Genomic DNA, 20,588 nt, shown 5'->3' on the forward strand with positions numbered 1-20,588 from the left:
TCGGGGATGGAACCCGGGACTTCACACAGGCTAGGCAAGTGCTCTGCCACCCAGCTGCCCCCCAGCCCCTGGCTTTGGTACCCACGTGACCCTGTCATGTGAATAGTAAAGTGTTCCTGTGGAGGACAGGGAGGACGGGGAGGACGGATCTGGGGTCTCTGCGGAAGCCTGCTCCCGTGGGATCTTTGACCTCCGGTGACTCCTTCATCTGCCCCCGCAGTCTGTCTTCCGCACGCCTCCCGTGTGCCAAGTGGAAGCCGTAGACCCAGGGCACACAGAGGGGCCTGAAGCCGAGTGTGGCCTTGGTGACCCACCTGCTGGTCGGGGAAATAAACAGCTCCGTCAATACACAGGATCGTGTGGGTGGCGACCAGCCTAAGACGGGATGAGGGGAGAAGACCGAAATGTTCACTTGTTCCCCAAACTCAGGGAGCACTGCCCCTCCGGGAAGTCCAGGGGCCTCAGGGCATTTTCTTAAGAGCTCTTTGCCTGAAACAAGTTTTCCAGCCTCGGCATTTTGACATCTGGGATGGGATCTCAGTTGTCGGGGGCCGCCCTGCGCCCGGGGGTTGAGCGGCAGCCTGCTCTCCTGTCTGGCTGGAGGGGCTCACAGGCCTGGGGTTGTTCTGGAAGGGAAGGCAGCTGCTGGCCGGGGAGGCTGCAGCTTGGCTGTGTGTTGGCAGGTGGCAAGTCCAGGAAGTCACACAGCATGTCAGCATCCCCACACGTCACAAGCCCCTGAGGAGGCTGGGACCATTTAGCCTCTCTGTCTCCCAGGGGAGAGGCAGGCTGAGGAGGGAGGGTGGATGCGTCTGAGGCCACAGAGCCCAGGACACGGGCCCGGGGCACAGAGGATGAGCGGCTGGAGGAGGGGTGTGTGTGTGAGAGAGAGAGAGAGAGAGAGAGAGAGAGAGACCGACCTTGTGAATGGGGTGAACCGTCGGAGGGGCTGGCTGGTTTTCACCCCACCCTGATGAGCATCCAGGAGGTTGGCTTTCGCTCCACTCACTGGCTGACCGCCCCCCGGGCACTCCCACACGGGCACCCTGCGGGAATCGGTCTCCTCCAGGCTACAGTGAGCGCGTCCGTCCCCACCGGGCTGTGCTGGGCTCATCTTCCTCGTCTGTGTGGCTGCCTAAGGGGTGGGCTGGGGCCTGGGGCGCGTTCTGTGATGTCTGCGACCTCAGTCACCCCCTCTGTGGAGTGGCCTAGCAGCAGCACTGGGGTTTGAAGTGGATGATGGACAGACGCGAGCACGGTGGGCCCGCTGCCGCCTTCCTGCTGCCCCTCCCCGTGTCGGGGCTCTGGAAGTGTCGAGTCCCTGCATCTGGCACTCACCAACCCTCCTCTGATACCTGGTTCCCGCTCCCACGGAGCCTCCTCCAGATCTGAGCTGGTCTGGAAGCCAGAGACGGGGACCCTCTCCTCACACCCCCGCTTCAGTGGACTGGCAGAGCCGGGAAGCAGCCGTCAGCCAGACAGGCCAGGGCTGGACCCGGGGAGTCCTGGCTGGGGACCCACCAGGCCCCGTGTTCTGCCTGGGCCTCTCTGTGACGCCCCCAGCCCCCGCTCTGCTCTTCTCCTTCAAGGCTGCAGCGTTGGTAAGAAAGGAGGAGACAGTGGAGCCAGTTCACGGCGGGCCATCAGGCGGACCTTAACTGTGAGGCCGGCGTCCGGAGAGGCCCTGGGGTCAGAGTTAGGACCACAGCTTGGCCAGCCGCTGGCCGCGTGACCTGGCCAAGTCCCTCAGGGCCTTGGTGGACGGAGATGCAGAATGGGTCGGCTGGAAACACCCCCGCCTGGCACGTGGCCGTGAGCCGGGAGTGGCGCTCCGTGTGGATTTCTGAGAGTGGGCCTGGCACAGTAGGTGCCAGCTGCCACCACAGCCACCATTTGCCAATACTGCCACCAGCTGGGTAGATCGGCAGGTGTTGGGTGACTGGGGCGAGGTCTCTGCCTCATGGATCTCACGATCTAATGGGGAAGAAAAATGAATGTGACAAAGAAATGAATTTCAAGTGCTGAGGAGAGAGAACCAGGGCTGGGAGAGAGGAGACCTGGGCAGGTCACCAGGGGAGGCTCTGGGACAGGTGCAGGCCCCTTCTCTGGGGGACGAGCCATTACAGGGACCACCTTCCAGGTCTTGTGGCAGATAGGGAGAGGGCCACCACCTCCTGGTGACGTCCTCATCTCCAGGCCCCGCCCCCACCCCACCCACCTCCTGCCTTCTGCCCTGCTCCCCCAGTCCCTGACCCCTCGCCTTTCCCTTCCTTCCTCCTGCCTCTGCCCACCCCCACTTTTCTATTCCTCTCTACATTCTTTCTTTTTGGGGGGAAGTAGGGGGCACCAGGGATTCAACTCGGGGTCACCTGACCGCTGAACCACTTAGCGTCTTGCTTTTGCTGAGGCTGGCTTTGAACTCACGATCCTCCTGTCTCAGCCTCCCCAGCCGCTGGGGTCGTTACAGGTGTGTGTCATGGAGCTTTTATGGAACCCTGCTCTGGGTCCCAGGAGGCCCAGATGCTGACCGCATGAAGCATCTTTTTGGGCTCTCTGTCCACCCTGCCCACTTTCTCCCCTTGCCATCTCATGCTGTCCCTGGAACTCGGTGCCCTGCGTCCTGACTGCAATCCCACACTGTCCAACACGTCCTCCATCCTTGAGTGTTCTGGGATTCGCTGGCTGTGTCGGGGCCGGGTCAGACCCTGCCCTGTTGCCCGGCCACTGCCTCATGGCCCATGTCTCCCATCCTGTCCAGGGCCAGGTCAGCACGGCCTCTGAATACATCCTCTTCTCTCCCACCAGAGAGTAATCGCTCCCCTGAATTTTGTTGCCTCTTTTCCTCTGTAGATTGACCGCAGGATGGTTTCCCCTAAACAATACACTTGGTTTTGCAGCCTTGAGAGGTTTATGCAAACGAGGCCTCCTGTGGTAGCCTCTGCGGCTTCTGCTTCCATCTCAAAGTCACCACTTGGTTGCTGTAGCTGACATCCTTTCCTTTTCTCTGGTGTGTAGTATTTCAGGGTAACCCTTGTTCCTCAGGTCTGCTGATGGGTCCAGGTGGTTCCTCTTTGCTGTCAGAGCCAGGGATGTCTGGGACACCTTCTCTGCCACCTGGCACATGCACGTGGAGAAGTCTCTGTAGGGTGAGACCGGCCAGTGGGGCTGCTTGGTCATGGGGCTGCGTCATCTACAGCTTTAGCAGACAGCATGGGATGGTCTTGGCAGCAGCTGGGCGGGTTGCCCTCCTGTCAGGGAGCTTGGCTCTACACTGTTGCGATGTTGGTTGCCTATTTAGATACTTTTTTGTTTAATTGGTGGGCCTGAAAGAGTGCCTTTGAGGAAGAAAAGTTTTTAATGTAGTTTAATTGATTTTCTGAAGGTCGGGGCTTTCTGAGGGTGACCGCACTGGCGTCACCCGGAGCTTGTTGGAAACTTGATTTCTTGGGACCCACTGGACCCGCTAAACTGACCCTGGGGTGGGCGACTGGAAGACTCTGTGTTCCTTAGAGGTCCTCCCCCCCATCGTTCCTAAAGCGACTCTCGGGCTGCTCCCAAACACGCGGTCTTTCCCTACACACCTCAGAGTGGGATCTGCTTGGAATAGGTCGCTGTGCTGGGCACGAGGGGGCTTCTGATGTCATGGCTCTCTGTAGGGATGACTGGTTGCCCCTGACCATCCACTGAGACGTCGGTCCGTCCTGTCCCCACCAGCAGCTTCCCCGTGTCCAGGTGTCCTCTTCCTGGGCGCTCAGCTCGGTTCCATGGGTCGGTTTGTCTGGACAGAGATGGAGCAGCCGTTCTCCTCCTCCAACTTGGGCTAAGACGGAAGGCCTCGGTCCCCCTGCGCAGCCCTGGTCCTGACCCCATTGGCCGCGTGGTTTGATGTGTCCCCTGGGGACCAGGGTGGGCTGCGGGCCTCATGGAACCCAGGGCCAGGAGTTCCCTGGAGCCTGGAGCGGGGTCTGCCTGGCGGGTGCCTGCCGTGGCCCAGAGCTCAGGGGCACCGTCTGCTGTGCCGCGACCGTGACGCATGATCGTCTGAGGGACACCTTTGGCGGGACGAGCCACCCTGGGTCACCAACCCTGAGAAGCCGTTCTTGGTTCCCTTGTCCTTTTTCCCCTTGACCCTCAGTCGTCCCTCAGCTCCTTGCTGATCACGGCTCGGGCTGGCACAGGGAACAGGAAGGCTCAAGCCCCTGCTGCCGGGCGCGCCAGCCAGACACCAGCAGGGTCAGGCCCAGCTAGCGACGGCCTGAACCTTCCCCGTAGGATTGAGACCAGCCACTGAAGACAGCCCAAAGCCAAGGACTCTGGTCAAACCTAACCGATCGGGAGGTTGTGTTTCATTTTCCACACAATTATCCCTCCTTGAATTTTTTTCTGAGCACCTACTAAGTGCCAGGCTTTGTCTCAGATGATGGGGATACAGCAGTGGACAAGGGGGATGAGGTCCCCGTCTTCATGAGGCTGTTACAACCCAGTGACATTAAAGTGTCACTGGTTTCAAGATCAGGATCCTTATGGCCTGAGCTGGGCTACCCCTTCCCAGACAACCAGGGACTTCTGCCATGGTGACCAGGCCAGCGCAAGGCTGTCCATCATGGCACGCCTGAGGCCTCTCTTGGAGCCGCCTGAGGCCGAGGGTCTATAGCAGCTGGCCCCTGCTCACGGTCTCTGGTGGGCACAGAGACATGGGAGGCGTGGGCCTGCGTGGAAACTGTCCACTGGTCTCTAGACACTCTGCAGGCGACCCGGCTGCCTGCTTCCCAGGTGGCCTCTCTTGTCTGGGCCCTGATGGGGAGGCTCCTCCGCCCGCTGGTGCTGCCCTCTCAGCCTCTGGGTGGACTCGGGCTACATATGGACCTGGATTCTGAAATGTGTGGCTGAAGTCCAGTGGGCTTGCGCGGTACAGGGACAGGAGGGTGTTGGGATTAGGCCCCAGGAAGTGGGTTTGGGGACCAGGCTGCCTCATGTGGCCTGGCCATTGCAGGGCAGATGACTCTCCCTGGAGGCTGCCCCCCCCCCCCAGCGTGGGCCTGGTACCTTCTTGGCCGCAGCCAGATCCGCTTCCTCCCAGTTAGCACCTCTGCCTTTGCCTCGAAACCAGAGTCTCAGAACTACCTTGTTTACTCATCCGGAAAGCTGGGGACAGTTTGGGACGTGGCATTTTTCCTGTAAGCCCCGAGACCGTGCCTGTAAGCCGTCTGGGGAGGGGGTGCAGGTCTGCTGCCCGGGCTGCTTCCGGGGCCTCCAGGGTGCAGGGGTGGCTGACTCAGAGCGCTGCTGTGTGTCGCCAGCCCAGGGCCCTGGGTGCACTGAGCAGCGGGGAGGGGGGGCCCCCCCGGGCAGGACGTGAGCAGGCACCTTGAGAGCAGCCTGGCCGCAGACCCTCCCACCTGGAGATGCACAGAGCGCGTCCAGGGATGGAGAGGCTGCACCTGGGGGCGGCCCTGGAGGAAGCCAGAGGCACGTGGGCTGGCCAGAGGCCGCTCAGAAGCAGCGAAAGGAAGGGGCCCCAGGCAGAGCCAGACGCAGACAGGGAGGCGAGGGTGACAGCAGCGCATGCTCCTCAGTCGGATAGGCCAGCGGAGTGGCGCTGGGCAAGTCCCTGAGCCTTGGTGCTGTGGCTGGCAGAAGCCTGCCCCTGAGCACAGTGGACGTCCAACAGGGATGCACAAGGGTCAGCAGTGCTGCAGAGATAGCTTGGGCTGTGTGACACTGCAGCTGGGTGGCTTCAGACATGTCCCTTCCTACAGTTCTGGAGGTGGACCTCAGATCCACACCTGACCTGGGTGGGTGCTGTGGCGCGTGCCCTCTCTGGCCTGCACATGGCCGCCCTCTCTGCTGGGTCCTTACACGAAACAGACTCCTGGTGTGTCTTCTGGGGGCAGGGTCCCGTGGTGACCCCCGTTTCCCGACCCCGCTGATCCTTGCGGCCCTGTCTTCAGATGCCATCATGCTGGGGGCTGGGGCGTGGGGGTCGGGCACAGTTCAGTCCACAGCAAGGACGGTCAGGAGGAAGGTCTGATTGAGGGGACACGTGGGGAGGAAAGGCTGGGTCCTGGAGCAGTGTCACACACACATGCCTCCATGGCCACCCAAGGCAGCCTTTGAGTCTTGAGTGACAAGTGCCGAGACCAGTCCTGTGGCTGTCACTTGGGGAGACTTCAGACCGAGTCGGGGCCCTGCTGGACACTGTGGGACTTTTTCCTAGGCAGCCGGTGGCTCCTGTGGATCTGGAAGGGGTGAGGGAGGCCGAGACGGTCAAAATATCTGGTGGGAAATTAAAGACTTGAGACACCGGGAAGGACCAGCAGGTGTCCTGGAGCAGATGTGGGGTCCTGTGTTGGGGTGGTCCTGGCTGGTGGGCGAGGACATGGAATGATCTGGAAGGTGAATCTACGGGACTGGGCTGGAAGGGTCGATGAATCTCCAGATGTTTGAAGGAAAGTGCTCTAGAAGCCAGGCTGTGTTTCTGCCCGTCTCAGCTCCACGTGGGAGAGTGGCTTGCTCCGGGGCCTCGGTTTCCCAGCGCTCGCTGTGTGGCCTGTGCTGCATGCCGAGCGCGGGGGCCAACGGGCAGGACGTGGAAGCAGCGTGGTTTGTTTAGGCCTCTTTCCTGCCTGTGGTCATGCTTTAGAAGCTGTGTGGCTGCTCGGTAGCAGAGGTGTGTCATTAGAAGAAATGACACTTAGCTGCGTGTCGTAAGAAATGGTGCTGAGCTGCAGAGCGGGACGGGAGGGTGCACTGTTCCGAGGCCTGCTGTTCCCAGCCTGTCGGTCCTTCCTGCTGGGGCAGCTGAGGGTCCAGGTCAACAGGTACTTCTTCCTAGGTTGTGGGGCCACCTGGAGTCCCCAGGAAGCAGGGGATGGGGACTATGGGAGCAGGTTCCACACTGGTTTGGAGGGACACTGTACCTGTGGGAATCCCCGGGTACCACGATCCACACACGCTCTCTCGGGCCTTCCAGCACATTCTGTTTACTGGAACCTTCTGCCGGTCATCCCAGCTGTCTGGGAGGCCAGCTGCAGGATGGGCCAAGATGGGACTGCGCAGCCGTCTGACCCATGGACGAGCGTGGGTGACTCACCCACTTGTGAGCCATGTCACTGTGTGGTTCAAGCTGTAGCCTCATAAAGGACCCTGGAACAGGGCAGTGAGTCCAAGACCAGAGGGATCCATAGATGGCACCAAGGACATCCAGCTCCTGGCTCTGCCTGGTCCCTTGACAGGCCCGAACCCAAGTGTGGCCCAGCAGACCTCGCTGCTGTTTAAAGGTGCAGGGAAGCGGAATCCTGCTCTTGGTTACGGGAGGGCACCGCTGCAGACTGGCCTTTCCTCTCCCTCCCTCTCCCCCTGTGCGGGACGGTAGTGAAGGTGTCCCAACGAGGCAGCTGGGTCATTTCAGACCACGGAGATGTTCTTGTCCACATTTTGGGCCCAGGAATCTGAAGTTTGGCAGGAGACCACGAGGCCTTTGCAGGTATACTGCCAGAGTGGCTCAGTTCCAGAAACTTCCAGTGATGAGTCAGCATTTTCATGGAGCTCCCAGGGACCCTGAGGATCTTTCAAGTTAGGGCAGCCCTGGCCTGGGACCACCCCCATGGAGCTGGGGCCCCATCTCAGCCCTGCCGGGTGCCAGGGGACTGTCCCGGGCAAGGCCCCCTTCTCTCCACTTTAGTGCCTTGGCACAAGGATGGGACTTGCCATCACCCTGAAGACAGCCCAGAGCCTGAAATGGGGCAGAGTGGATATCCACCCGCCAAGCGGATGTGTGGCGGTAGGCGGGAGCCGAGTTGAATTTCAGGCGTTGGTTGAATTAAGACAGGCCCTTCTGGCTCCAACGCCCCGTCGTCCACCTAGAAGCAGACAGAGGCGAGACTTCATGACTGAACAGGATGTTGTGCCTCTCAGTGCTGCAGATAAACCAGCAGCTGGAGGCTGCTGTTCTGAGACGGTGGCAGAGCTGTCACCATCTTGGAAACCGGCTTTTTGAGCCTATGGAGGGAGTCCAAGTGTGGCCGCCTCCCACCAGCACCACAGGGCATGGGGCTTGGAGGAAGAGCTCTCGCTCTGTCCAGGTGGAGGTAAGCGCTTGGCCCCTGGGCTGCCACCTAGACGCCAACTGTTCTTCCAAGGCTGCCACCTGTGCGTGACACCTGCTGGCTCCCAAGGGCAGCCTGGATGACAGGAAACTGTCCCAGCCCTGTGGAGCTGCATTTTTCTGAGAGCAGCAACTCTGCAGGGTGGGGTGGGCTCCTTCTAACTTACAACAGGAACACCCTGCCGTTGGGTGGGGCGCAGGGTGGGGGTAGTGGAGAGTGTCCGTGTCCTCTGGAGGTCTGAGGGTAGGTCGTAGCATTTGTGTAGAGAGGGGACGTGGGCGGTGAACACACCAAGGTCGTCCTCCACGAAAATGGGAATTTGTGTTTCTTACCACGGGAACCAGTGGAACGAGAACCTGTGGGACGAGGGGAACCAGTGGAACGGGAACCTCTGGGACGACGGGAACCAGTGGAACGGGAACCTCTGGGACGAGGGGCAGCGGTGAGGGTCTGCAGCCTGGTTTGGGGCCTGTGACGTTTGAGATGCCCAGCGGGCAACCTGCCCACCTAAGTCTGAAGTTGAGGGGCGCCGGTCTGGACTGCTGTTGGGGTAGGGGTCGTGTTTTAGGGTCCCCCAGGGCCTTATCTGACAACAGCTGCCCTTGGGTCTGTGAGAGTTGGTCTACAGTAGAGAGGGGAAGTACGGCGGTCACCACTGCGGGCCACGTGCCCCTGCAGCAATGGAGAGTGGGCGTTTTGTTTCAGAAGTGGCCCGAGACGCAGGGTCCTGTGCAGGGCTGCAGCAGCTTCGAGGGAGGAGGGACGAGGCGGTCCTCTTGCCCCAGGGCTGCAGCAGCCTGGAATCGAACCCCAATACCCAGGTCCCGTGGGAGTCACCTGGGACTGCACAGCGGCTCAGAGACCTCCCTTTACCAAGCGTCCTCGCCCCGAAACCGAGCCCTCAGGGAGCCCTCCTGCCTCAAGCTGACGGTGCCGTCCCCGCAAGAGGCCACCCTCAGCACGACCTCTGGCCTGATCCTGTGCCTCCAGAGGGGACGGGAAGGCGGTGTCCAGAAAGCTGCAGAGAGGGTTCTGGAGAGAGAGACCGAGAAGGCATTTCTGTTACATAAATAGGAGGAGAAAACACGGTGGGAGGGAAGGGCGCCCGCGGTAGTGACGCAGGCTCCTCGTTTTCAGGTGCTGCTCTCGCTCCGATTGGGCAGAGGCTGTAAAAATAGTAAACCCCCCCCCGCCCCACACTGACAAAACAGGAAGAAAAGGTGCAGTCTTAGGAATTTACGTGGCTGCTGAGGTGTGATCGCTTGTAGAGGGACACGGGCCGACTTTGGGGATGTTGGTTTCCCCGTTGACCTTAGCAGGAGCCAGCTTTGGGATTCTCTCTCTAGACGGCCACTGTTTAAGATGCCACGGCAGAGGCCTTTGGACGAGCGTGAAGTGGACACACGTCCCCTCCACGTCGCTGAGGTGCTCCGAGCTCAGAGAGCCCCAGGACTTTTACAGTGACCCTCACCTCAGTGACCATTACCCTGGTTCTGGGTTCATGGTGGCACAGACATGAAAACGATACAGAACTTGGGCTTCGGTCCCAGCCACAGGGTTGCGTTCGCTTCTGGGTTTGAGTGGCTTGGAGAGACCCGAGGTGGATGGTGTGGCCGTGACTTGGTTGGACTATAATAGAGATCAAAGATGATTTTTTTTTTCTCAAAAATGGTTTTGCACATCTTTTTCAGAGCTGATAGACACACACCTTAGCTGGATACAAAACATATTATGAAACAGAATGACTGTGATCTTTGATCCGAGAAACCAAAGTTAAAGGTAATTGTCATCTTCTGCTTCTCCTTTGGTTTTCCAGCTGTGTGTTGTGTTAACTTTTTTATTTTTATTAAGTACAAGAAAGCTTCCCAACCGGAAGCCCTCTCCCCTCCTCAGCCACCCTCACAGCCACCCTTCCTGCTCCCAAGGAAAGAGGACGCTCTGGGTCTGTGAGCCCGGGCAGGAGGAGAGGGGAGGGGGCCTGGGGAAACGCATGCTCTCCGGGGGCTCCCCAACCCCTCCAGGACTGGCCTGCAGGGACAAACTCCACGGGGGGGGGGGGGGCTCTGCACAGGGGACAGACAGATGGCAGGGAGGACATAGACCTAGCGGGCGGCACAGGAAGCTCCCATGTGTAGGCAGTTTCCTGTCAACCCTCTCCTCTCTGTCTCAGTCCTCCCTGGGGACATTTGTGCTCTGTCACTTGACAGCGTAACTTGCTGCTCGGTGTCTGGATAGGAAATGTGCCTCTGGAACCGAGGCTGGAGCGCTGGTCTCCACAGGGCCCCCCTCCCGGCTTCAGTAGCGGGTCCGCCCTGCGTGACTGGGGCCACGGAGCCTGTGCACAGTCGGGTGGTGAGCGCAGGCCTGGCAGCGCAAGGGTCACAGGCTGGTGGAGGACACGATCAGGTGGGCAGTTGGGGAAGTTCCTGAACCTCCGGTGCCTCAGCTTCTTAGAGGCTGACGCTGGGTCCCACCTCCTGCCATTCTCGTTAGAACACTGAGCCAGCATGCAGCTCGGGGACACCCGATGGCGGCCTGATGGGTTGTGTGCCTCCTGGCTGCCGGTCTGTGGCTCTCTGTGGTCCCTTCGTCAAGCGCAGAGTCTCTGATACCACCCAGGCCAGGTCCAGGAGTCTGAGGCAGACTCTCACTGAAGGCCACTCTGAAGTCCGGGGAAAGCAGCACCCGGAAGCCGTCCCACAGCAGACCCAGAAGAGCGGTCAGCTCAGAGCCCTGTTTCCCAGTGGACAGGGCCGAGCTGTGCCCATGCTCCCCAGTGTCACCGCGAGGGCTTAGCCGGAGGGCGGTTGCTCCAACAGCCCCCAAACACGAGTCCCAAACACGAGCAAGTGTGAAGCGCAGCGCCCAGGCAGGCCCGCTTCTGCTCCTGTCTGGGACGTCAGGGTGTAAAGACCCCGTGCAGGCCCAGCTCCGACGGGTCCCGACTCTTCAGACCCCACCTGCCCCTTGGGCGAGAGCCCATCAAGGGGACTTTTGCTTTCACTGAGTCCCTGTAGTTAGGCCAGGCTTGTCCAGAAGCCTCTTCTCCACAGTGTGCAGGTGACCAGACTCCTTGGAAGGGGCCGGGAGAAGAGGACAGGGCTGGAGATCGCTAAGCAGAGCCTGGGGAGGGGTGGCCGGGCGGGCCAGGGCCAGCTTTCCTCCCCAGCCTCCTTCCCCCACTCCTGGGGAGGCCCTCAGGCAGTGGACAGTTGAGGCCTGGCAAGCTTTCTTGGCCTTCAGAGCAGATTCCCCCAGGAGTGGTAGGAACAGAGGCAGAGCCGAGAGCATTCCTGTGCTTCCTGCCGTGGTCTCGTCCTGCCCCAGGCAGGCAGGAGGGTCTCAAGAGTGGGTCCACCCGTCATGGTGGGCAGAGGTGATGGGTGAGTGCCCAGCCCCTCTCGGCTCTGCCTGGGGTGTGGCCTAGAGGCAGGTGGCAGTGTCTTCATGGCTGTGGCCTTTGTGGCCAGCACTCGCTCAGGCTCTGATGGGCACAAAAGCTGTCTAGCCAGATGGCGGGACGTGGAGGTTTGGGATAGCACCCCCCCCCCCCCGGGCTCCTGGTGCCTTCCTGTTGCCACTTTCCCAGGGGATGGAGTTTTAAAGTCAGCATTACGGGGAGAAGGGCCGCAGGAGAGTCACCCCGAAAGGCCCTTCCTTGCACCTGGGTAGATTGGTGCAACCCTGAGCAGCCGTCCAGGGGCCCAAGGTGGAGGACCTGTGACGGGGTCTTTCACAAAAAAGCAGAAACTCTGGCAGAGCGGGCCGCTGGCGGCAGGCAGTCCCGCTTGAGAATTCGCCACCAAGTCAACCCAGAGCCATCTGATGAGTGATACTAGCTGAGGCTTTGGTTTCCCCACAGGGCTGTCCCCCCAGAGTAGTGGGGAGAACACCCTTCTTTCCTTTCTGTTTTGCCACGGGGATCTAATCAGGGGCCGGCTGACGCGGGCTCCTGAGCCAGAGCTGGCCCCGCCTGTCTGGGTAAAGGAGTCTGACGGGAGCACAGCCGTCGCTCATCCACCGCCGGTCACCGCTTCTGCACCTCAGCAGCAGAGCCAGACCGTTGAGGAGGTGGCTATGGCACCCACACAGCTAAAGACACCACCTGCCCCTTTACAGAAGGGGCCTCGTGGACCCTGGTGCAGCCTGCTCTGATGTGGGCAGCCACTTTTATTAGATTATTCCTATTCTTCTTATCCACGGTGCCATGACCGTCCTTTATGCTGGAAATATTGCCTCGTGCTTCTGCGTTTTAAAAAGTGTAGGATTTTCATGCACTTGAAATCTGTCCGTCTTTTCTGGTAGCAGCCTTAGGGGTCAGACTTAGGGGTCACCCAGAGGTTATAGACCCACTTGCTCTCGGTCCTGTCAGGCCAGCACCTCTGAGGATGAGGAGGGTCAGGGACTCTGGCAGTGACCACCGCCAGCCTCGTCAGGCAGAGCACCTGCTGTGGCCACCGTCCCTTGCTTTTCCCCGAGTCACACAAGAGACACTGAGGATGACAAAGACTGACCTCACAGCACCGTCTCTGGCTAGTTGTAGGGCGGTGGAGAAAGTGGGCCCTGGGTCCAGACCCCAGTCCCCTTTGCCTGCAATGACAAGTGGCGGCTCTGTTCCCTACGGATTAAAGGGGATGGGGACTTTGTTACGGGGTCCCAGGCGTGAGAGGTCCCAGGCGTGGTGCAGGCCCGGCCCCCAGCTCTGGAGAAAGGAGCAGGGTCACCTTCTTCTGCAGGGACAGGCTCCTGGAGAGCAGGGGAGCAGACGCCCATCGCCAGTTGGGTGACAGAGGAAAACCAGCTCCCCAAAGCGGGAGACCTAGCTGCTGGGGCAGGGCGAGGAGCACCTGCTGTGGGCACAGGGGATGCCGTGCACTGGGCGGGGGGATGTGGAAATCCAGCACTTGCCTCTCTGAAGGCAGCAAAGGTGAAATAGGAGGCGCTTCTGGGAAGAGGTGGCGTTGGAACAAGCGCAGGAAGGAAGGTGGAGTCGACCGGGAGGGGATCTGTGGGAACGGCCTGGCCCCAGCCGGGGAAGAGGCCGGAGGTGCCGTAGCTGGCACAGGGCAGGTGCCAGAAGCATTTGTTGGGTAAATAAATTGCTTGGATCTCAGGGTCAAGCCCGGGGCCATGCTCAGCTCCGACGGCGAGGCCTGAAGGGTCTCAGCCCTCTCTGAGGTCTGTGTTCTTATCACTAAGCGTCCCCGGTCCCCCAGGTCGAAAGGCCGGGGCTTCGTCCAGGCCCCAGAGCATGCGAAGCAAGAAGTTGGCAGAGTGAAGGGACCCAGGGACCCCACAGGCCCAGGAGCCTGCGTCTGAGCTTTGATGACCGGGGTGAAGAGGGATCCGGTTGGGACCAGGACAGAGGGTGGCAGGGGCCCGAGATGGGCAGAATGGAAGCTGGTGCCATGGAGCACGGTCAGCGAGGGAGGGTCGAGGAGGCGAGGTCAGAGGGGACAGGGGACTCAGGATCTGGTGGAGGGCAGACCAGGGCAGGGCTTAGAGGGAGAGGATCACCCAGGGAGGAGGAGGCGGTGACAGGACCGAGTGAGGGGCTCTCCACCTGCTGAAAACCCAAGGCCGCGGTGGACAGACGTGGGATTGATGCCAGGGACAGGGAGCACCTCCTGCCCCGACACGCTGCAGAAGGAGATTTCAGTGTAAGTTCCTCGGGGACTCGGAGCCCCGGTCTGCAGTCTCACCTGGCCCCACGGCCACCTGCTGACATTTCTGTTGTAGAACTTTCTCCTGGTCTGCAGCCAGGGGAGGAGCAAGCTGAGGTTTCAGAAAGAAAAGGTCTCTACCCAGAGAGGTTGGGGTGGGGTCTGAACGTCTGAGCCCCCGAGCCACCCCCAGCGGTGACAGGTGACGGTGGGGTCTCAGAGCAGAGCTCCTGCTGAGCCTCCAGACGGTTGCCCACCCCCCAAAGGAGGCTTCCAGGCAGCAGCACGGATCTCGTCCCAGGGGAGGGGAAAGCGGCTTTGCCTGCAGGAGAGGCTGCCCCTCGGGGCCTGTGATCTGAGAAGGGCCCGGGCCCTTGTGAGGCTGCCCTGGTGCCTCCAGCTCTGCCCAGGGCTATTTTTAGAAACCTGGGGCTGTGGAAAGTTTCCACCGAGGATGGGCTCCTGGCTTCCTAGGTTGAGAAAACAGGAAGGCCCTCAGGATCCGGGCTTTGAAAAGCTCCGCGTGAAGCTGCCCGACCCACCCCACCCCACCCCACTCCACCCCACCCCTCTCGGGGCACCTCAGCTTATCTGGCCCTGGCGGTGCCACACGGGGAAGGGGGGGGTCTTCATCCAGTCTCCAGCTCGGCCCCTGGGATCCGCTGGTGGCCGGAGCACCGTTCGTTCAGTTGGTGCCGAGTGGCGCTGGGGAGCTGAACGGGCTCATCCCAAGGTCCTGTGTGTGCAGCCGCTTCCCTGGGAAGCATTTGTCCCTCTAGCGGTCCCGTCCCCCCCCCCCGTGAGCGCACAGCTGTCCCCTTCTCTCTCACACACTCCCTCTGCACACCAGCACCTGCTCCCAGGGCACGCGGGCGTTTCTCTACTTGGGCCATCTCACCCAGGACCCTCCACAGCCCTGGAGTGCCGACAGTCACACTTGCAGATGGAGAAACGGAGGCACAGAACCGTCCTGTCACGACAACAGGCAGGTTCAGAGCCAGGACGTGGCCAGCGCGGGACTCCGACCCCACCCTCCGACACCAGGACCTTTGCCCTGCACAATGGTCCCGGGCTCCACAGTGCCCAGATCCCGCGGGGATGTTCCTGGCCAGTGACGCGCCTCAGGCCCCGCAGGCTTAGTGTCCTCCTGCCGCCCCACAAGGAGCGCAGGCCTAGGATGGGGACATGAGGCCCCGGGAGGTGAAGCCACACCTCCAGCTAGGGGAGCACGGGGAGGAGCCTGGCCTCAGCTCTTTAAAGCTGTGGGTGCTCCCCGCCCCTGTCCCCGACCATCCCGGCAGAGCACCAGGACCCTGGAGCCGGGGGAGCCTGGCTGCACCAGGGAGGGGCTCTGGGCACAGGCACCCCCACACACACCAGCCTCCTATCTCCAGAGCCTCAGGCAAAGGCCCAGATGAGGGCCTGGGGGCCATGGGAGAAGTCAGGGTCAGAGCTGGGGCAGGGGAGGGTGGCCTGCCTTTGATAGGAACCCAGAAGGGTCCCACTGCCCCCCACTTCCACCCCAGTCAACACACCAGCCTCGGGGCACACGTTTGCCGACCTCGGCAGTGAGCCGGCACGAGGGTGGCCATTTCCAGGGGTGCCAAAGGGAGTCTGTTGGCAAGATCCGTCATCCGGGGGTCTCATGCCGCCCGTGACCTACGAAGACCCTCCTGGAGGAGCAGAGAGCTGGCCGGGGCTGGCCTCGTGCCCCTGGGGCCCTTTCAGAGCTCCATGCATCCTGAAGGAGGTGAAGGTGACCAAGCCCCCAGGGTCCCTCTGAGGATACTTTCAAGTTCTAAGGCTCACGACCGGCGGGGAAGATCCTGCTTGTGCAGAAATAGAGATTTCACGTCCATCGACGGCTGCTTACTTGCTGTCCTTTAGGGGATCCTAGGTTTTTGTGGGACACCATCATGTCATAGGTGTTTCTGTAGGCAGTCGGCGAAGGAGTTCGGGAGCCGACGGCACAAAACGTTCTGATCCAGGAAAGCAAAACATGACATAGGAAGGCATTTCTCATGCTGAAAAAAATGGTCAAGTGTATCATCACGAGGAGCAAAAACAATGTGGTTCTGGTCAGCAGACACTTGATATCCAGATGGGTCACTGTGAAGGTCTTTAAAAAATAGCCCGATGGAGGGGCTGGGGTTGTGGCTCAGCGGTAGAGCGCTCGCCTAGCACGCGTGAGGCCCTGGGCTCGATCCTCAGCACCACATAAAAATAAGTAAAATAAAGGCCTCGTGTCCAACTGCAACTAAAACGTCAAATCAATGTTTAAAAAGCTGGCCTGAGGGCCGTTCTGGAAAACTGACCTACGTTTTCAGCGCTGCTCATTGGTCTCTCTCTTCTTTCCTTTTCTAGTCAATGAAATCATCAGGAAGGAGTTTTCTGGACCTCCCTCCAGAAACCAGACGTAGAAGCAGCCATCATCGCAAGACGTTCATGCCTCGGACCCCCACTTGGAGCCCTCGCCGCCCTCGCTTCTGTCCCTTGCTGTTCATCTCCTGGCCAGAGGCCCCACGGGAGCCACGCTCGGGCCAGCTGCTGGCACAGGAGCTTGCTCCTCTCTCTGGAAACGCCAGAGCACCTCTTCCTTTTGAATTTCGAGTCCCAAAGACCCTCCCGGTTGACCTTCACAGTGACCCATCTGGGTATCAAGTGCCTGCTGACCAGGACCACATTGGGAATGTGGCGGGAAGCTGGAACTGGCCCGAGACCGGCGTGGCTGGAGTTGGAGGGGAAGGGCCCCTGCGTTCACTTTTCCAGGTTCTGGGAACAGCTCCTGGCCCTTTTGAGGGAGACGGGGCCTCAGAGCCACCAAGGGGATGTGGCCGCCGAGTCCAGCTGACGGACCCCACACCCTCGAGGCTGAGGCCGAGACTGGACCGTTGTCCGTGGTGCTCTCCTCACCGTGGGCCACAGCGGGAGCTTTATTTTGGAATTTTCTCCTTCCAAAGCAAACTGCCTTGCCCAGACTAGATCCCCAGTCACGACGGCTCGGTGTTGGCGTGTACACGTTTGTTGTTATTATTCTATGCTTCAGAGAGCTGGCCAAGGAGGCTGGGGGCTGAGCCTTCTCGGCCAGTAGCTCTCTCCCCCTGCTGCCCACAGCCAGCGCTGATGCCGAGTGTCCCGGAGGGGGCGCTGCCCGGCCTGCTGCCACTGTCCACTGTGCTCCTCGAGAGTCCTCCCCGTGTTCCTCCCGGCCAGCACTCTCATGGAGTATCTAGGAGAGCCTCAGGCCTGCGTATTGAATGTCAGGGACGAGGTGGAAGGGCCACAGCAGCAAGAAGAAAAAAAAAGTGCAAGATTTTCGTTCAAAACACCCAAGTGCAAGATCAAAAAAGGGTTGGATTCCCTCTCTGCTCCAAACTCAAGAGTCAAACAGGGAGCCTCAGGCGCTGGCCCCCAGGATCATGGGTGGCTTTTACCCGAGTCCATTTAAAGTTCCCCTCAACCCCAAAGTGCTGGCCCTAGCACCCCTCCTGCATGAGCAGAGCGTCCAACAGCAGCAGGTCTGTGTGATCCCCAGCTGCACAAGGCCCTGCACAGGTCGCTCCTTGGGTGCCGTTTCTGCCAATGAAACCCTGGGCTTTCTTGGCAGGTGGTCATCACACAGATGTGCATGACCGCATGCGTCGCAGGCACCCAGGACAAGCTGGGCGTTCTCTCTCGGCCGTTCAGTTGATTCCTTAGCCATCAAACATGAGGTGAAAATATCCTCAGCCTGTCCTCGAAGGAGTTTCTCAGTCCAGTCTGCTAGGGGAGGCCTAGGAGGAGAGCCCGGCTGTTAAACATGCACAGTGGCTTTTCTAAGTCCCTGCCGTCTTGTCCGGGCTAGCCATGGGCGAGCCTTCCCGAGAGCCGGGCCCGGCATGGCTGGTGCGCTCCACAGAGGATGAACACCCAGTTCTGCTCTCTGCACCCAGGGGTGTGGACCTTCTAGGTTGATGCGTAGCATTTATTTCTCCTACGAGCAGCAGACCCCATCACCCACCCCCCGCGGAGTCGGGCAGAGTCCCTTTGATGCGCAGAGTGCCAGGAAGAAGCCGAGCACCGCCACAGAGCTTCTGCGATGCCGAATTCTTCCTCATTAACAAAGAAAAGTCCCCTCTAGCAGCTTTACCTAAGGGAGTCCCTCTCCAGCAGTACTTACTTTGCTGGGGCAGAGTTTCAAGGGCTGGCTGAGTGGTCTGCTGTCACTTGGCCTGGCTGGGAGCCATTTTTTGCACATGAGGGAATCAAGCTTCTCCTCAGTTGTCTGAATGTTTCACCCAAGTGCCTTCCTGCAATTGTCACAAAGGAGCTCGGCTTCCCCGTCCATGGGGCGAGAGAGGGACTAACACATTTTCCAGCCACCCTCTCACCATGGTTGCAAAAAGGGCTTCCTGGCAGCTCAGACGTGCATGTGTGCGTGATGCACAAATAACCCCCCCCCCCTCCAGGACTGCTGGAGACAAAGCATTTTCATAGCAACTGAACCGAACAGCAAAGGAAAGGAAGCGTTTGTCTAGAGACACAAGCAGGCCAGAGAAAGTGTATCCGGAACCGACGGCTTCAAAGGCTTTGTCCGTCGTCGTCAATGCCAGGAGGAAGCTCGGCCGAGAGCAAATCGTGCGAGAAATATTTTCAGCAAGGGAAGAGGCAGTAAGATCCTCCAAGAGGACGAGACAGTAAGGGCGGCTAAATGGGAAAGATGGGTATGTCGCAGGTGTCAGAGGGACCCCAGTCAAGTCGAGGTCTGTACGTGCCCCATCACGGCCACGTGCGTTATGTTGCGCTGGCAAATCCGCCAGGTTGCTGAATGTACTGTTCTTCTAAAGTTTGCAAGTCTTCCCGCGTTATACAGAAATACTGCTGCTTGATAATATATATGGCAATCCAGATTAATTAGTATGTTATTAAATTTTATTTTCTTACCTGTATTTTTATGCTTTTTTTTAATCTGCCCTCAAAATATTGCATTCCTGAATTAGAAAATATTTATAAATGGTCAGAAATCTTTTTAAGTGTCTCTTTTTACATATATGTTGATTATTTTTCTGTAAGAGAAATGGTGTATTCTTGAAAACTTTTTGTAAATCATTCCAGGAAAGAAACCAAAATCCCCACATCTGGGCCTGGTGGGTGCTTAGGGTAGCAGGAGCCAGCACCTCAGACTAAGAAAGGGGACGGTTCTGGGGAAGAAGAATCCGTCCTGTTCTTGGCTGAGAGTAGTGCTTGCTTTCTGCAGGCCGAGCCTGGGTTTTGTCACCGAGAATTGTAAATAAACGATCTAGAAGGTGATTTTTTTTATTTTTAAAGCAACGACAGAACCCTGCCTGCGTAGTAATGGAATCCAGAGAGTTCCTACTGACAGGACCCCAGGTGCAGGCTGAACTGGACAGAGCTGACCAAATCGGAGTCCTGAGAGGTGACCCCATATGCATTATCCACAGGACCTCCGCAGTTTTCCCACACGGACGTCGCCAAGGACAAACAGAGCCGCTCCCCCCAGGAACGCTGGAGCGCTGCTCTGCAGACCTGCATCCAGCAGCCAAGACATCTGTCTCAGCGGGCCAGCCTCGGCCAGGGCGGGAGCTGTCACGCGGGCCATTGGAAGCTGATGTGTTCCGATTGTCACTCGGGACTGAAAAAGAGGCTGTTTATTTTCATGTCACAAAAACCACTCTCCACGTGCTTCCTGTTGTTTGGGATTGAGGGGCTGCCGGAGGTCCACTTGACAACTGCGCTCATTTCTCACTGACAAGTGGCACGGGGGTGGTGACGTTCTGGACAAGACGGGTCACCATTCCCGAACTCGTGTGCCGGAGGGACAGCCCTTCAGGGACCCGACACGTCTTGACCTCAGGTCTCCCAAACGGGGGACGTGGGCACCATACCAGTTTGTCACACAGCCCAGCCACATGCTTAGAGGAAAGCAGTGTCCGACCCTCAGCTCTCCTGGGGCCCTCAAGTTATAGCATGACTGTCTTAATTCACTTTCAAAACAAAAACAAAACAAAAAATAACTTTGATGATTGGCAAGAAGGGTGCTTCCCAAGCTAAGCCCCCCCAAAAACGCAGTATGGCCCTGGGACTGTGTTCACCGCTGTCCTCCTGCAGCCGCGGGCAGGCTCGGCTCCCCTGCCAGGTCGGGGCTGGGCGGGGCTGGGATGCAGAGGACACTGCTGCGTGTGAGCAGACGCGCCCAGCGTGGCGGCTGGCCTGAGCAGAGGTGGCCGAGGGCCCAGCAGTCCAGCTTCTGGACACCCTGGCCGAGAACCTCACTGGCCGCCATGGCTCCTGCAGCTCCCGGGGGAGAAGGCGTGGGGTCGTAATGGGGTTCCCCAGACATCAGCGGCCCCGGCAGCGCCGTGCTGGAAGGTTTGAGAATCCCGACTGGTCCAGGGGTTAGAATACATCACATTCCTATGCAAAATGGTTTTTAACCTGCAGTTTCATGTAGTTTATTTTTGCTATATGTAAAGTATTTTTATACGGCTTGTATTATGATAGTTGAGCAATAAAATGGTTGAAAGCAGCAGCTGCGTGGCTGTCTGGGGAGGGAGCGCTGGGCACGGTCCGCACTCTGCGTCTGTAGAGCAGGGAGCTTTCCTTGGGAGTTCATTGCCTCTTCCCCTCAGTCTGGGGCGACGGTGCCGTCCACTTTAAGTGGCTCAGAGCCATTTGTCCCAGGTCGCAGAGCGGGAAGCTCCAGCGGGGTCCGATTCTCCCTGACATGGCTCCTCTGTCCCTTGACCCCTTCTGAGGGTCCAGAAACTCGAGATTCATGATGTCTACCTTAGGCCCCTCCCACGGGCCCCAGAGCATC

The 20,588-nt window shown here is 59.4% G+C and overlaps 1 protein-coding gene across 3 annotated transcripts in view; it reads left to right on the plus strand.

Annotated features, from left to right (window-relative positions):
- Nfatc2 (nuclear factor of activated T cells 2) overlaps positions 1-20,297 on the plus strand; it is a 115,167-nt gene extending 94,870 nt beyond the window's left edge. For 2 of the 3 annotated variants that reach the window (XM_078051905.1, XM_078051907.1), the window contains exon 10: positions 16,136-20,297. In XM_078051905.1, coding sequence (XP_077908031.1) covers positions 16,136-16,191 — 56 coding nt within the window. In that variant the 3' untranslated portion in view covers positions 16,192-20,297. Of the gene's footprint in view, positions 1-9,799; positions 9,888-16,135 lie in introns of all 3 variants that reach the window. The other variant, XM_078051906.1, reaches the window with a different exon arrangement.
- Positions 20,298-20,588: the final 291 nt, after the last annotated feature.

Source organism: Ictidomys tridecemlineatus, chromosome 5, assembly GCF_052094955.1.
Source record: "Ictidomys tridecemlineatus isolate mIctTri1 chromosome 5, mIctTri1.hap1, whole genome shotgun sequence".
NCBI classification, from domain to species: domain Eukaryota; kingdom Metazoa; phylum Chordata; class Mammalia; order Rodentia; family Sciuridae; genus Ictidomys; species Ictidomys tridecemlineatus.